The sequence below is a fragment of the Pan paniscus genome, chromosome 10, assembly GCF_029289425.2.
Source record: "Pan paniscus chromosome 10, NHGRI_mPanPan1-v2.0_pri, whole genome shotgun sequence".
NCBI classification, from domain to species: Eukaryota; Metazoa; Chordata; class Mammalia; order Primates; family Hominidae; genus Pan; species Pan paniscus.
The window spans coordinates 115,653,427-115,671,670 of NC_073259.2; the positions used below are offsets into that span (position 1 = coordinate 115,653,427).

The following is an 18,244-nucleotide window of genomic DNA, read 5'->3' on the forward strand; positions in this document are numbered from 1 at the left end:
AGGGTCTTTCAACCTCAGCACTATGACATTTGGGGCTGGATAATTCATTGTTGCTGGGGGCTGTTGTTGGTGGGGGGCACTCTGTGTATTGCGGGAAGTTTAACAGCACCCTTACCTCTACCTACTAGATACCAGCAGAACCTCTTCTGTGTGACAGCCAAAAATGTCTCCAAATATCCCCTGACAAAAATCGCCCCTGGTTGAGAATCACTGACCTATGCAAACCTAAATGTGTTCATAGAGAGACTTGCTGAATGACTTTGGAAAAAAGATGGATTTTGTTCCTAAACATGACTGTGACTCAGACAAATTAGTCAGCCCTTCTGGTGCTCCCAGTTTCCTGATCTTAAGAAGGTAAGGCGTTGGGCTGTGCAATCTCTTTCGGCACTGACATTCTGGGACCCTGCAAGTCAGAAGCTGTTATATGGGATCTCTTTCTAGAATACGATTTGAAGGAAAGCAAGCCACAGGGGAGCAGATTTGACCTGAGGAGCACCCCATTTATACAGGCAAGAAAGCAGTAGGGAAATGTGTATTCAGAGTGGGAAGCAGGCCTTGTTGGCTGCAATGGGGGGAAAAGAAATGCTTAAGAGGTGGGGAACTTCCCAGAGGAGCAATGGCAAGAGAATCTTAAACTTGAAGCCTATGATTAGGAATATATATTTCTTTGGCACCCTACCCAGTACCTGGCATCTAGTAGTTTGTTGACCAGACAGCAGCATTGGAAGAGAATCTAAGAGAATGTGGAAGGCCTTTGATAGCACAGAGGGGCAGTGGAGTTGGGCGGGAAGAATAGACTCCAGCAATAGCCTGCCTGGTTTCAAATCTCAGTTCTACCACTGATTAGCTGTGTGACCTTGGGCAAGTTTCTTAGCCTCTCTGTGCTGTCATTTTCTCTTCTGAAAAATTAAGATGAATTTTGTAGGATTAAAGTAAGGATTAGATAAGATCATGTATGTGAATGAGTATATATGTATGCACATATATTTATATACATATATATGCATTCACATATATTATTTCACATATTTATATTCACATATAAATAGGTAATATATATAAGCATATGTGTATATATACGTATATTCACTTATATATTTATAAATATTGTGTGTGTATATATAATTAGAATAGTTCCTGACACATAATAAATGCTATGTGTTTGCTATAATTATTATTTGAGAATCATAAAATATTAGGTATGGAAGCACTCAAGAATTTCTAGCACACTGTTTGACATTTAACAGGTGACAAGAATGAATTAATGAAGATTTCTTAAAATATTAGTCCCTTAATGTTCATCTGTAATACCAGAACATATCACATTGCACCCTATTCCAGTCAAGGATCCAATTGCAAATGCCACTAGGGCCAGGCAGGAAACACACGGGTGGATTCAGTTGGATGTGTGGCAACAGGGAGAACTGAGCAAGTGTATGCCACACATAAAAGTTTTCAAATTTGGCCTGGTGCAGTGGCTCACGCCTGTAATCCCAGCACTTTGGAGGTCAAGGTGGGTGGATCACTTGAGGTCAGGAGTTCAAGACCAGCCTGGCCAACGTGGTGAAACCTCGTTTCTACTAAAAATACAAAAATTAGCCAGGCATGGTAGTGGATGACTGTAATCCCAGCTGTAATTGGGAGGCTGAGGCAGGAGAATTGCTTGAACTTGGTAGGTGGAGGTTTCAGTGAGCTGAGATCGCACTACCACACTCTAGCCTGGGCGACAGAGCAAGACTCCATCTCAAAAAAAAAACAACAACAACAACCAAAAAATAGTCTTCAAACACCGTATTGGCACAGAGCATGAGTCTTGGGATTGCATTGGCCACAAGCCCTAGAGTTTTCCCCTCTGCATCCAGGCCAAGAGCCTCTCCCTCCTTCCCTCCCTACTCTCCTTACCCCTCCACCTTCCTTCCCCCTTCCTTAAGTTCTTTTCCAGTCAGACCTCCTTGCCTCACAATAAGAACAGAATGTAGCTTTCCTCGTGGCTCTTTGAGAATCGCTGGGTTGCTTTTAAATAAAAGCAGAAAACAGCAAATCTTGCTCTTGTCCCATCTCAGTCTGACTTTATTCAGGTGTCCAGTAAACTGAGAAACTAGAGCTGGACACAGCAGACACCTGCAACCCTGGTGCATCCCTTAGACCCCTACTGAGCAGCCTGGAGTGTAACCACAGACAAACTCAATGGCACATTGTTGTGCTTTTTTAATGCCCTGTGGGCCATAAATGCATCACCAGACTCATAGATGAAACCTCTACTCTCCTAGATGTTCTGAGTCTGTAGACTCTAACATTCTTATCTTGAGCTCCAGAAATTAGGACATTGGAGAAAGCAGCCAGATCTGGCCCTGTACATTCCAGGAAAGACATGTTTCCATTCTGAGCTATTAAGAGAGTAGCCATAATGGACATTGTCTTAATCGGTTTTCTGTTGCTGTAACAAAATACCACAGAATGGGTATTTATAAAGAAAAGAGCTTTATTTGGCTCACAGTTCTAGAGTCTGGAAAGTCCAAGAGTGTAGCACCAGCATCTGGTGAGAGTCATCCCACGGCGGAAGGGCAAGTGAGCGCGTGCACGATACAGAGAGAATGGCAGCTGACCTCACCTGTGCAATAACTAGCCCACTCCCATGATAATAGCATTAACCCATTCTTGAGGGCAGAGCTCTTATCACCTAATCACCTTCCAAAGGTCCCACCTCAAAACACTACCACAATAGCAATTAAATTTCAATTAGTTTTGGTGGGGACATCCAAACCATAGCAGGCAGGTATTTTCTGAGTTCATGTATTAGATAGATGGCCAGCTGCCATAAGAGAGTGATTCCAGAGTACAGTGGCTTGACGAAGAGAGATGGTATTTCTCTGTCATGTAATGTATCAGCCATTGCAGACTGGTGGGGTGACTTCTCCACAAGATCTTTAGAGGACCCAAGTCCCTTTCATCTTGTTGCTTTGCAATTCCTTGAAAGCAGGAGTCAGCAAACTATGGCCCCTGGGTCACCTTCTGTTTTTTAAATAAAGTTTTATTGGAACACAGCCACACCTATTTGTTTACTGTTTTCAAGCTCTAACAGCAGAATTGAGTAATTACAACAGAGACCATATGGCCTACAAGCCTAAATTATTGACTGTGTTGCCTTTTAAGAAGTCTGCCCTAGAGCATTAGGCTCACCTGCATAGTCAAAGCTAGGACACTGGCAAATCTGCTTATCAGCTGGGGAAAGGGACAAAGGGAAAGTCAGAGCTAGGAGCTTCCTTTTAAGCAAATGACATTGTGTCATGCTGGTAAATGTTTAACAATCATCTGTCCCAGGAGGGTGGTGAGAGCTGTGGTTTGCAGTGTTTGCCAATTTCCATGGTGTAAATACCCCCAGTATGGCTGATTTCAAGTTAGCAATGAGATGTCACTGAACACAGGATGGGGAAGATGCACACAGTTGGCTTTCACAAGCCAGCAAGATCTGGCCTCAGCTCACCACTGGACACAAATGTTACCCATGCCACTTCTACTTACGTTTTGTTGGTGAGAACTTAATCACATGGCTGTAGCCAGCCATAGAGTCTGGAAAATGTATTCCCTAGCTAAGTAGCCCTGTACCCAGCCAAAACTCAGTGACACAGGTGATTCTATATTACTATGAGGAAGAAGTGGAGAACAATGGTGGGGATGGTTAAAATTCATTGCCACACATTTCTTTCCCAGGTGATCTTCTTGGCCACAGGGATAAATGTTTGCATGAAATAAGAGCAAAAACAGAGAAGCTAATATGTTGGGATAGAGTAAGGGAGAAAAGCTATTACACAGTAAAGAATGGTTCATGAGTACCAGAAGACATGTAATAAACTCAGGGAATGTCCATGCTGGGAGGTACCCAAGAGCTTAACTAGCCTAACATCCCCATCTTACAGACAAGGAAACTAAAGCTGTTAGAAGAAATGTGATTTGTCCAAAGTCACACAGCTAATGGGTGATACAGCCATGATATAACCACATTCATCTGGGCCCTTATCCTGTCTCTGCTCCTGCATTACCCATTGCTTTCAGAACTGTTCTCAAGGGTCTGGATGTTCCTCCTTCCTGGATAAGTCTGGACATGGCCTCAGAATCCCCCTTGACACCATCCTCCAGTCAACCATAGCTGTGACTCAGAGTTGATGCACAAGTTGAACCATGTCTGCCATCCTTGGTTTAGGTGTTCTTTCAAGGCCACCATGAAATTCCCCAGAGATCCTGAACAGGTGTTGGGGTGTAGACTGCCTGGAGTGTTTCTCCTGCATTTCAGATGGCTGCCTAGGTCCATGTCATCTAGATATTCCTAGCCTATATGAGTATTACACATCCCACTTTTCTCAGTGCATGTTCATAAACAGTGCCCCAGCCTAACAAAAACAGATTCATGTGTATGATCTCACTTCATCCTCACCAAAATCTTAACACATATGTACTGTTCTCCCCATTTAATAGATGAGAAAGTGGAAGCATAGCCACAGATGGGATAGTTTGCTGAAGGCAACACAGCAAGGACATGTGCTGTGTCCGCATGCATTTCAACTCCAGCAGTTCCCTGCTGCCCTTCAGTGGTGTCCTGAGTATCCAGACAAGTGAAATCAGCATTATTGTCTACTGGATACCATCCATCTCTGTTATGCCCACAGAGGAATATGAAAGGCTGGCGACTTGGTCCTTAATTACTATTTTGAGTTAGTGTTGTACTTTCATTTCTCCCCTCTAGGTACCTTCATTTTCAATTATGTCGTTACGGGTGTAGCCAAACAGCTCACTTAACTTCCTTTTCCACGACAGCCTTGTGAGGCTGGGGCCCCTCTCTGACTCACTTGCTGTTGTATTACAGCACCTAATCCAGTGCCTGGCCAATACTGGAGCCCAATAAATATGCATGTGTGAATTATTATGTGCCAATTAAAAATAATAATAAAAGCCCCCAAAAAAAGTCTGTATGAATGAATGAGTGATGGTATTTCCCTGAGACTCTGAGGTTCTCCAGAGCAGAAATCACATCCTATTGGCCTCTCTGGATCCCCAGTGTGTGGCACAGAGTAGATATTCAGTAATGTTGAATTCTGCGGAATGGGCTGGGATGGAGTATGGGCATTCACCCACAAACACAGGTCTTACTTGAGCCTGGACTTTGGAATGAGACAGATCTGGGTTGAAATTGAAGTCTAAGGAGCTGAGTGACTGTAGGGCCAGATATGTAACTCCTCTGAGTCTCTGTTTCCTCATCTATAAAACAGGGACATGAAAGCTTACCTTTTGGGGTTCCTGAGGGTTTAAGCAAGATACAGGTGTGAGCTGAGGAGTCAGGATGCCTGGGTTGAGTGCCAGCTCCATCACCTACAAGCTGTGCGACCTTGAGCAACCGATACGCAACCTCGATGCCGCAATTTTTCTTCTGTAAAATAAGCATAACAGTCCACAGTTTATGAGATTATTTTGAAGATTTAAGTGAGCTATTATATGTGAAATACTTAACAAATGAAAAGCTGTCTATAAATGCCAGTCATGATTATGATATTAACTATAGTGTGTTGGGAAAGCTGTTTGTAAATGTTTACTGTGCCTTTGGTTATTGTTATTATCTTTGCTCTCTTCCAAGACAACTAATCTGACTGCTGGATGGAGCCATAGTGTAACCCAAACCACAATTCCCAGGGGCCCACACAGCAGAACGGGGCTGCATCCTCTCATATTTATCCCCACAACAGCCAAACACCTCAGTCTGCACCTTCCAATGGTGGGCTTCAGGAATCTTCCATGTGAGCAAGGAAAAGTGACTTTTCCTCTCACACAGCTCCCCAGGCAAATGGCTGCTGCCTTGGAGAGGAGCCTTGGAATTTGCTCTGTTGCAGATTGCCAACCTGCTGGTGAGACCCAGATGAATGAGAACAGAAACACATGCACAGGGAAGTGAGAAGCCACCGGAGCCACGGCAGAGCTCTCACGAGGCCCTGCAAGTGACAGGCCACAGGGAGGGCTGGGATCAGAGGGACCAGGCTCTAGAACAATTGGAAAAGGACTTGGCAGCAAGGAAAGACCTGCCCTGGGATTGGAGGATTGTGTGGCTGAAGGATGGTGGGGGGGGGGGTGTCCAGATGGCCTGATTAAATCCCTGGAGAGAGGACCTGCCATTATAAAATCATAGCAATGAATTACGCATTCCATGTATTAGGCAATTATTATCATCACACACCGTGCTAAGTGGTTCAAAAGAATTATCTCTTTTAAACCTCATTGCAGATGTAGACAGTGAAGACTATTATCATCTTCCCTGTTTTGCAGAGGGGGAGACTGAGGCTTAGAGAGTTTTTTTCACCTGCCCAAGATCCCTTAGCAAGTAAGTACTGGGATGTGAATTTTGGTCTTAGGCACCAGCCTCTCCTGCCTCTGTGAGGGCAAAGGCTTTGGATTCAGACACTCAGACCTTCACCTCAGTTTCCTTGCTGGTAGAATATGAATAATGATGATGATCTCCTCCCAAGAGAGGATCCATTGAAGTGGTGAAAATTGGCTATTTAGCACCATGTGTGAAACACAATAAGCACGTAATAAAGGGTGGTGTTTCTATGAGTGATCATGGTTATTGGGACTGCTCGGGCCTTTTGTGGTACAGGATCCCAGAGTCATAGTATGAGGAATCCCTTTGGAAGCCTGTGCTTCCAAGCAGCAGCAGCAGCCCAGTGTTTGGCAGCACATCACTAAGAACTGGGCCATGCAGAGTGATCAGCAGGATGGACTATGGAGCCAGACTGCTGGGTTCAAATCCTGACTCCTACTCAGCTGTGTGACAATGAGCAAGTTGATTAACCCCTCTGTGCCCTATTTTCCTTATCTGTGAAATAAATTTAAAATAATAATGCCTTCATCATAGGGTTATTATGAGGATTAAACAAGTTCGTATTTGTAAAAAGCTTACAATATGCCTGATAAATAGGAAGTGCTGTGTAAGTATTTGTTAATAAAGCATGTTAAATAAGATTAGTGTTCCCATTTTACATATGAGAAAGCAAAATGACATTAAAGCTGTGCCAGGTTGCCTGGTGAGTGAGGGCACAGCCAAGGGATGAACCCGGGCAGCCTGGCCTCCGAGCCCAGATCCTCAGGGGTGGGCTTAACAGAGTTACACTGGAGTAAAACTCTCAGGGAACCTGGGAGCTGCTGGTTACCTTCTAGCAACAGTGAGGTCAGGATTGGTCCTTGGAATCGGAGACAAAAAGGAGGGCCACGAGCCTGGTAGGGTAGGCCCACGGCACTCTAAGGGGCTCTGAACTATTCCAGAAACTGCATTCATCTAGCACTGACTCCCTCCCCACCCTCTGCTATCACTCGCAAAACCATGCTGGACAGGGATGGCAGCCTTCCCGGGGGCCAGGCTTTCCCCACTGGGTAAGGTCTACTGTGATTCTGGTGGTATTTGTTAGATACGATATCTAATTTGAGACCTTAAAAAGCACTTGGACTGTAGTCTCTGTGTCTCTATATTTGCTTCTTCCAAATACAGTATATTCTTTCCAAAGTCTGCACTTTGCTTTGTAATTTATTTAATGATTATCATAGGAGATCTCTGACACTTAATGAGAGCTGTATGCTGAGCGCAGTACTCTGCTAAGCGCTATACACGAATTATCTCATTTAATTCATATCCAAAATCCTGTAAAGAAGGTATTACTAAGTTCACTGTACAGATGAGAAAACTGAACAATAAAGTGGTTACGTAACTGGCCCCAAGATCACACAACTGCCAAATAGCAGACTTGGGATTTGAGATACCAGAGTTTATGCTCATAATTTCTATGCTAGCTTTAAAACATAATAAATGCATAAAGATGTCCAGGGCCTCACCAGCTTGCATTTGGCACTCACAAAGCATCCAGAGATCAGCAGAATGCATTAACTCCCCGCCTCGGTGCCGCCTCCTTCCCAAGAGAGAGAAAGCAACGCCATCGCTTGCTGTCCTCAGGCCTGCAGGCTTCCTGGAAAACATCCTTCTAAAGTCATGTCCCTGAAGTGGTGGAAGATATTGAGCCTATCTCTTGGGGCTGGGGCACTTGAGAATCAGAGAAATTGACCACCTCGGTAGCTGCCCTCTGACTTAAATTGATCAGATTTTTTACTGCATCATTGAAAGCCACTTGAAGGGAAAACCATAAAGCTGGTTGCCTTCTAGCGATGCCCCAGGTGACCAGCTGAATAGATTTCTGCATAAATAAGTCAGGCGCTCAAGAGGGCACACTTATTTGTCCAGGCCACGGAGGGACATGTTGGTTTACAGTGGTGGAGATCCTTCAGAAACTTTCTGGAAAGACTGTATGGGGCTCTCAGCCGCATTTACAGATATGCTACAGGAACGTTTTTTTGCAGAGTTAAACATTTCTGACAAATCGGGTTGAACAGAAAGCCACAGTTGTCATAGATTTTTATGGAAAATGTTTCTTACCTGCTCTAGTTCACTTGCCTGACTTAGCTGGTAAAATTCAGTAACCAGAACCATCATTTATTATTTATTTTGGATGACCAAGGGATTATTGATAAACAGATGCCTTCTGGGGCCTGCTTTCAAGAATGAAGACCACACAATGGCAAAGGATGCTCTCTTCAGTAAAAGGCTTTGGGGAAACTGGATATCCACATGCAGAAGAATGAAATTAGACCCTTATGTCACCCATATACACAAATCAGCTCAAAATGTAAGACCTGAAACTGTAAAACCACTAGAAAACACAGGTGGAAATTTCCATAACATTGTCCTGGGCAATGATTTTTTTGGTGATGACTCCAAAAGTATAGGCAACAAAAGCAAAAATAGACAAATGGGATTGCATCAAATTAAAGAGCTTCTGCACAGCAAAGGAAACAATCAACAGGGTGAAGACACAACTTATGGAATGGGAGAAAATACTTGCAAATCATACATCTGATATGGGGTTAATATCCAAAATATATCAGGAACTCAAACACCTCAATAGTAAGGAAATTATCCGATTAAAAAATGAGTGAGGGCCGGGCGTGGTGGCTCATGCCTGTAATCCCAGCACTTTGGGAGGCTGAGGCAGGCAGATCACAAGGTCAGGAGATCAAGACCATCCTGGCTAACATGGTGAAACCCCATCTCTACTAAAAATACAAAAAATTAGCCAGGTGTGGTGGCGGGCACCTGTAGTCCCAGCTACTCGGGAGGCTGAGGCAGGAGAATGGCGTGAACCTAGGAGGCAGAGCTTGCAGTGAGCCGAGATCACGCCACTGCACTCCAGCCTGGGCGACAGAGTGAGACTCCATCTCAAAAAAAAATGAGTGAAGGCCAGGCACGGTGGCACTTTGGGAGGCCGAAGCAGGCAGGTCACTTGAGCTCGAGTTCGAGATCAGCCTGGCCAACATAGAGAAACTCCGTCCCTACTAAAAATGCAAAAATTAGCTGGGCATGCTGATGCATGCCTGTAATCCCAGCTACTCAGGTGGCTGAGGCATGAGAGTCACTTGAACCTGGGAGGCAGAGGCTGCAGTGAGCTGAGATCACACCACTGCACTCCAGCATGGACAACAGAGAGAAAAAAAAATAATGAGCCAAGGTCCTAAACATGTCATTTCTCAAAAGAAGACATATAAATGGCCAACAGGTATATGAAAAAATGCTCAATATCGCTAACTGTCAGGGAATGCAAATTAAAACTACAATGAGATATCACTTCACACCTGTTAGAATGGCTGTTATCAAAAAGATGAAATATAAAAGTGTTGGCAAGGGTGTCAAGAAAAGGAACCCTTGTACACTGCTGGTGGGAATGTAAATTATTACAGCCATTATGGAAAACAGAACGGAAATTCCTCAAAAAATTAAAAATAGAACTACTATAAGATCCAGGAATCCCATCACTGGCTATATATCCAAAGGAAATGAAATCAGTATATCAGAGAGATATCCACACTCCTGTGTTTATTGCAGCACTGTTCACAATTGCCAAAATATGGAATCAACCTGCCTATCAACAGATGAATGGATAAAGAAAATGTGGTATATATATACAGTGGAATTACTATTCAGTCTTAAAAAAAAGAAGGAAATCCTGTCATTTGTGACAAAGTCGATAAACCTGGAGGACATTATGTTACGTGAAATAATCCAGGCACAGAAAGAAAAACACCATGCAATCTCACCATAAATAAATAAGTATGTGAGGTAAGTAATGCATATGGTAATTAGCTTGATTTAGCCATACCACAGTGTATTCATGTGGTGCACCATAAATACACACCATGCTTAATGGTTAATTAAAATGTAATTGATTTTTTTTTAAAGAATGAATGGTAGATCATGCATGTCTCACCTATCCATTGGCACAGTGTGTGTCAGGCACTGATGGGTATACAATAGACAACAAGATAGATGTGGTCCTGCCCCTCGGAGGCTGGCATGCTATTGGAAAAAACAAACATTTTTTAAGTAAATAAAATAGTCACAAACTGTGAAAAATGCTAACGAGGAGACAAACAAAATTGGCCTGGAGAGCCCTGGCTTGGATGGACGTGTCAGAGATGTCCTGCAGAGAGCCAGGGGAAGGACCTTCCAGGGAGAGGGAACCGCAGGAGCTGAGTCCTCTAGGCAGGAAAGTCACTGCCTCTTGAAGGGTCAGAAGAAAGAGGAGAGTCGCTGTTGCAGAGTGAAGGAGGGAGAGAAGCTGGGAAGGGGGAGCCTGTAGAGCTCAGCAGGCCCCGCCTGGAGAGCTGGACTTTATCCCCAGTGCACTGGAAGGCAGTGGAAGGTTTTAAGCAGGGGCATAACATGGTTCTATTTATGTTTTAAACTCACTCTGACCCTGTGTAAGAGACTGGTTTGGATGGGGAGAATGAAAGCAGGAAGACCAGCTAGCAGGCTGTGGCAGTAACTGGATATCTCAGAGATGGATGCTGGTCTTTGAGACCCAGGTGGGGCAGCAGAGGTGGGAAGAAGTGGATGGATTTGGGATTTCATTGGCAAAACCAACAGCTAATGGAATGGATATGGGCATGAGAAAAGGTTCTGGCCTTAGTACCTGGGTGGACAGTGGTGCTGTTTACTGAGATGGGATGACTGAGGGACAAGTTTGGAGGGAGGGGATAGGTGTGTTAATGAAAAGTTCCATTTGGGACCTGCTAAATTTGAGGGTCTGAGAGCCATCCATAGCTGAGCTCAAGTAGGCAGCTATATGTGTGGAGTCATAGGCATGGTGGAGGGAGAGGGCCAGGTCCCACTGAAGAGGGCAGGATGGGGGGTCAGGTCAAAACCTGGCTCACCACTTACCAGCTCTGTGACTTGGACAGTTTTCTTAAAGTTTCCTCATCTGTGGAGTGGGGCTTCCAGCAGCTCCTACCTACATCAGGACTTGTTGTGATGGTTTGAGTTCATACATAGAAAGAGCTTACATTTCAATAGTGAGAATTCAGTAAATGTCAGCTTCCTGTAATAACAATTATCATCATCTTAGCTACGGTAATTTTCTTGCCATTTGTCTCTTTCTAATTAAAATCAAGTACCTCGATAGCTGGTAAACACATCTCCTGATGTTCTTGGAATTATTCATTTACGAGTCTGTGAGCTCTGTGAACACAGGGTCTGTGTCTCCCACCTTTGTAGCCCCGTAGTGTGGGGCCCAGCATACCGTAGGTGCCCAATAATGTTTATCCAGTCATATGGAATGAAGAATGCATATTTTTCATGCAAAAATGCATATTTGATTGAATCCATCAAGCATGAAGGATATCAGAAGGAACTTAGACAAAAAAGAAGAAACTCCAATGGGTGTCTTTCTGTGACAATAATTTATAGCATCTTTGCTCCCAAGAAAGGAGGTCTTGCTTTCACAAAGGAGCCTCTTCCAGAATTGGATAGTGGTATGTGAGAAGAAAGATTTTCTCTATAGTGAGTCAAATCTGATACCTCCCTGAGATTCGCACACACACCACCCCAATCAAGGGTGCAGACTTTTCAGCACGACACACCCAGACCCGTGCGCACCTCTCCCGGAAGCCTCTGTGATGTGTGCTCTGGGACCTTGCTCTCTTACTCTGGCCCGCCTCCCTCTGTCATGTTCATTTTGCCTGAAGCTCCTTCCTTACCCATTGTTTAGGGATCGTTGGTCCCTTGGATGAAACCCACAGCTGCAGCAAGGGGTCCCCCCTCCTCCCCTGGAGATAGATGCTGTGTTTACCTTCTGGAAGGATCCATGGTTTCTCCTTGTGTTCTTTCTGGGCCCCTAGTCTCTGGCCTCTCCCAGATAAAAGTCAAGACACCCAGTTAAATTTCAGTTTCAGATAAACAATGGATAATGTTTTTAGTATAAGTGTGTCCCATGAAATATTTCTCAAGTATTTTTATTTGCTAAATCTGGTAACCCTAGCTGTAGGAGAGCCATGTTCAAGGCCCCCATGAGGTGTGCCAAGAAGTTCTATGGCTCAGCCACGTTCTGTGCCCTAGAAGCTCAGGTCTCAGATGCTGATGCCATAGACTGAAGTCAGGCTCCGGTCCTCCAGCCAGCTCTCCCCCACTGCCGGGGTAGCCCTCTGTCTTCCCTGGGGAGCCTTCCAACAGCGTTGGGGTGTTCTTGACTCTCCCACCTGCCATGAAAAGGCCTTAATCCTGGAGTCCAGATTCTGATCAACTCTGGGCCCCTAAGTACCTTTTATTGTCCCTCCCAGGGCTCTCCTGCAAATAGGCCCTTGGAGGCCTGGCCTGACGTTTAGGTCCTGAGACAGGTGTGCAGATCAGACCCCTCATGGCAACACCAGGCTTCTGGCTCCAGTCCTTGGAGTCCGTCTGCGTCCCAGCAGCTCCCCCTGGTGGCCAGAAGCAAACGCTTCATGTCTTGCATCTAGAGCCAAAGCATCTCCTACCCTTGGATTCCCATTCCGGAATAGTTTTCAGACCAAGCCTCCCCCACAGATATGAGTGATGTGTCAGATGAGTGATGAGGGACAGGCCAGGGGCACACACATCGCATCCACTTCTTGGGGCTCTTGTGGTCGTTCACTCCTCAGGTGCTCAGAAGTCTCAGCGCCATAAACCTGGGACAATGGCCCCCTCTCGTTCCTCACAAATTTCACCCTTACTTCCACCACAAAGTGGGTTCATTAGAGGCAGGAACAGAACCAGGAATCTCGAACACCCGGCTCCTCCCCTTAGTTCCCGCCCCCTGAGTCAGCAAGCAGGGGGAGTGTGAGGGTCCTGGGACAGCTCTGACTCTGGCTGACACACCTGCCTCTGGGCAAGGGTGGTGCATATCTGAGGCGGACAGGCACACATGGAGAAGTCAGAGTCCACGCCCTCTGCTCCATCCCAGTAGCCACCGTCTCAACTCAGCCCCTCGTCACTTCACACTTTGGCAGTGGTTTCTGTCCACTCAGCTGGTTCAGTTGGCTCTATCACGTCTCCCGGCCTCTAGGGTTGGCTCAGGCCCACCCTCCATCCTCTCCTAGGGTTGGCCCAGGCCCACCCTCCATCCTCTCCTAGGGTTGGCCATCCAACCATATCACTCCCCTCACGGCTTTTAAGGATAAAGTCTGAAGCCTTAAGGACTACGTCACAGGTCCTCTAGGCCCTGCTTACCTCAGCTTCTGCCTAGAAGTTTATGCCCCAGAAACACTGAAACCTCCATGTTTACCCTCACACAACCTGCATGTCTCAACACCATAATTTTGCTCATACTGGCCCTGCTCAAATTTTTCTGCTGTCTCTTCTCCTATCTTCTGAGTTAAGACACAAGCCAGGTGCAGTTGCTCATGCTTGTAATTCCAGCACTTTGAAAGGCCAAGGCGGGAGAATTGCTTGAGGCCAGGAGTTCGAGAGCAGCCTGGGCAACATAAGAAGACCCTGTCTTTACAAAAATTTTTTTTGATGAGCTGGGTGTGGTGATGCATCCCCGTAGTCTCAGCTACTGGGGTAAGTAAGGCAGGAAGATCACTTGAGCCCAGGAGTCTGAGGCTGCAGTGAGCTATGATTGCACCACTGCATTCTAGCCTGGGCGACAGAGCAAGATCCTGCCTCAAAAATAATAAAATAAAATAAAATAAAATAAAATAAAATAAAATAAAATAAAGACACAGATAGCCCAATGGTCATCTCCCCTATGAAGGCTTGCTGGATCTGCTAGTCTCTGCCTGGCCACTTCCTTGCACTCCTGCAGCGCCTGTGTTCTGTAACAGTGCGTGCCTCTGACCCCTCAATCCTTGCATTTGCCACATTGATTTATAACAACCCATGGCTGTGTCCTCTCCCTTTCCAGGCAGTGGGGCCCCAAGGGCAGGGATGGTGACATGTTTACTTTGTGTTTTCAGCACCTAGAAGAGAGCTTAGCACAAACAGGTATTCAATAAATGCTTAGTGATTTGATTTAATCATTAATTGATTGATCAGTTCATTGTGAGAAGGAAGTAACATCCTTTATAAGCAGAATTTGTAGCACCTTCTTGATTCCATTGATTCTCCTCCCCACCCTTCTCTAACCTCTTTCTTGATGCCCTGGGCTGGCTGGATGACAAATTCCCATGCACCTTGCCATTTATATTCCTGTTTGATCTTGCCGGTTCTCTGTCCTGAGACTGCGACTGTTTCGAATGCAGAGAATCCACCCAGTCTGTGTTCATTCAGCTCCCATTAACCTCTATGTGCTTTGCCCTCTCAGGCCCTGGGATGGAGAGGCTCACCAGACAAGGCCCTTGCTCTCAGAAGTCCCCAGCCTAGAGCAGGCAGTCCGACAAATAAACAGGCAAATAGTTAAGTCCTGTGATTGCAGGACCGGGGACGGTAGATAAACAGGCCAGCTCTCCACACGACCACCTGGGTTCAAATCCTAGCTCCACTGCTTTCACACTATGTAGCCTTGGGCAGGGCCCTTATCTGCGTCTGTTTCCCCATGGGTAAAAGAGGGGTCATAGGATTTACCTCTTGGGTTATGTGGGGATTCAATGAATTAATTCATGCAAAGAGCTTAGCAAGAGTGCCTAGTCCATAGTAAATATTCAATACGTATTAGTCGTTATGTGACTTAGCTCAGTATGCTATGGGAGCACACAGGAGACTAGACAGATTCACAGCAGTCATAAAGGACAAAGGATCAAGAGACATCCGGAGGCAATCATTTTAATTGGAGCCTAGGAACAGGCAATTTACATGAAAAGCAAATGCAGTGTCCCAGGGTGCTTCCTGCGGAGTTTGCCCCTGTGCCCCTCTGGGAAGCCGCTGTACCCGCATGATGTCTCTTCCCTTCCTTAGGGCCGACGACTGCTTTTGTGCATCTCGAAAGCTGGATGCGGTGGCCATCGAAGCCAAGTTTAAGCAGGACCTGGGTTTCCGGATGCTGAACTGTGGACGAACAGACCTGGTGAAGCAGGCAGTATCTCTGCTGGGGCCCGATGGGATCAACACCATGAGCGAACAGGTACAGGGTCCGAGGGTCTGAACAGGCTCCCCACCTCCTCCATGTGCATCACCCCTGGCAAGACAGAGACAGCCGGTGAATCCCCTCTGCAGGCGCTGGGCAGAGGCTCCCCCTACTGACGGCTTAGATTGCTTGCTTGCTTGTGTTTTTCTTCAGTTTTTAAAATATCTTATAAAAATACTGTGGTTCATCTTTATAGAAGTAGCACATGATCATTGCAGCTGAAATGGAAAAGAGAGGAAAAATAGGCCCATTCCAGAAAGGAAATAATGCCATCACCGTGTAACCATCATTTCTATTTAGTATCTGTCCTTCAAGTCCTTCTTCCATCGTGGTTAAAATTAGTTCTCTGCTTGTCTGTCTGTTCCTGCACAGGACAAGCCCAGACAGACTTCATCAAACTTTTAGGATATGTTTAAGATACACAAAAGTCATTCTGGGGACCCTAGGAGGCGACTCAGAGATAGGCAGCTATCCCCCCTAACTCCTGAAACTGAGGTACAGTGAGAGACATGTGGGCCCAGCAGTCAGGGAGATACCTTGTGTGGTGAACCGTCATGGACAGAGAAAACAAACAGCAGTTATAAATGCAAGTCTCACATGGAAAGTCACAAGGGACAGATGGGGCTGCTTCTCACATGGCAGCTCATGCAGTGAGTTCCAGATAGGGAATGACAGGGACTATTTATTTAACTACAGCTATAATAATTTTACTGAGCAACACCAAGGAGCTGTAATACACACACACACAAACACAGACATACATGTATATTTATATTCTTTTTAAAACCCCAGTGATTTATTACACCTTGCCTTTTTCAATATTTTATATTAAAGTTACTTTGCAATATTGTTGAATATTCTTTTTTTTTAAGAGATGAGATCCCATTATGTTGTCCAGGCTGGCCTTGAACTCTTAGGCTCAAGAGATCCTCCTGCCTCAGCCTCCTGAGGAGCTGGGACTACAGGTGTGCACCACCACACCCGGCTTATTTTTATATTTTTTATAGAAACAGGGTCTTGCTACACTGCCCAGGCTTGTCTTGAACTCTTGGCCTCAAGGAATCCTCCTACTTTGGCCTCCCAAAATGCTGGGATTACAGGCATGAGCCACTGGGCCCAGTGTCTTTTTAAAAAATCACTTCTAATGGCTACACAAAATGGTCATTATTATTTATTCATTGACCAGGCCTCAATTGTTGGAAATTTAGGTTGTTTCAAATTACTTTTATTAATAATGCTAGGCTAAACGTATTTACACGAGTATTTGTTCAAATCTGTGATTATTTCATTAGGGAAATTTTTAAAATGCAAATAGTGGCTTAAACGCACCAGCTTTTCTAAAGGTTCTCAATCTTAAATTACTTTCCCAGAACTTTTGTTTCCTTTTACACACCCTCCAGCTATATGTGTGTTTACTATTACTCTTCTGCTTATCTTTTGCCTGTTTTCCATTAGAGCTTTACTGTTTTTCTTCTTTATTCAGGAGTGCTGTTTATATATTAGGCACATAATCCTTTGTTATAATGTGATAAATATGTCTCAATTCATTGTTTACCTTTTGATTTTGCTTCTAATGTTTGCAATTATATGTCCCCAAGGCTGTAATGATTTTCATTTGTGATTTCTTCCATTCCTTTTATGCCTAGAAATAGATTCACAAACCAAGTAGATATCTTTTATGGTTTTAATTTTTCCTGTATATCTCTAACCAAACTAGAAATGATTTTGATGTGTGGTGTTAGAAAAGTCTCTAATTTGGATGTTTTCCCAAATAACCGACTTTGTGACACTGGTTATTGAAAATCCATCCTTTCCTTCTGTTGGTTGCGATGCTTCATTTATAGAAGCAAGAGTCATTGGTGAATCTGGTATTCCTGAAGGCCATTCCTCATTTGCTTGCCTTTTGCTTGCAAATGACCACGTCAAACCAGATGTCAGTGATGGGCAACGCCACATGCTCAGAGGCATTCAATTTCCTTGATGCTGACCAGCAGCTTTTATAGAGCAAAGATGACACTGTTATATTGTGAAAGAGAAAATGTCAGATAAATGTGTTTACCAATGAGATAGCTTAGGGCTGATATTGCAGAATCAATCTAGAAAGTTCCTAAGAGCTTTAAGTGTTTAGCAAACACCCTTAGGTCTGTTGCACCCTAAGACAGACAAACGAACGAAAATCCTCCAAGGCAAGGAAAGATAAATGCTGAAAAGGCCACGGAGGCTCCTTCATCGCCTCTATTTTGGTTTCCACATGTGGAGGGTTGTGACCTTACGAGTCACAGGGCTGCACGTTTATTTTTGTCATGCCGGAGCACAAGCATGGCCTCCGAAACACGAGTAAGATTTTCCATTTGTTATTGTCGATTGACCACAGCCACCTTGTAAACGTTCTCCGTTCTCTGGTTTTTAACTCACTGCAGGGCATGACTCCCCTGATGTATGCCTGCGTCCGTGGGGACGAGGCGATGGTTCAGATGCTGCTGGATGCCGGAGCTGACCTGAATGTGGAGGTGAGGGTGCAGAGGCCGGCAGGGCCCCTCAGCCGGCAGTCCCCAGGGGAAGGCGAGCAAGAAAGGGGGGCTTTTTCTCCCAAGAGCTGCCGCTGAGGGTGCACAGTGCAACAGATAGCCCTTTCCTGTGTCCTCTTAGTTGCTGTGGCCCTGGTGAGACCACCTGACAGATTTTGTCCATCCTGAGGCCCCCATCCCAACCAAACCCCAAGGAGCTGCCTGCATGTATGTTATGTTTAAAAAAACCAACATAGCTGCAAGGAGCACTGGCTTTTCCTTGGCTCGGCAGTCCTGATT

General features: G+C 45.1%; 1 protein-coding gene across 5 annotated transcripts in view; it reads left to right on the forward strand.

Moving 5' to 3' along the window:
• Positions 1 to 18,244, forward strand: part of ABTB3 (ankyrin repeat and BTB domain containing 3) — a 341,504-nt gene that overhangs the window by 276,810 nt on the left and 46,450 nt on the right. For all 5 annotated transcript variants that reach the window (XM_034934402.3, XM_034934401.3, XM_034934400.3 and 2 more), the window contains 2 exons: positions 15,269 to 15,434; positions 17,858 to 17,947. In XM_034934402.3, coding sequence (XP_034790293.2) covers positions 15,269 to 15,434; positions 17,858 to 17,947 — 256 coding nt within the window. The remainder of the gene's footprint in view (positions 1 to 15,268; positions 15,435 to 17,857; positions 17,948 to 18,244) is intronic.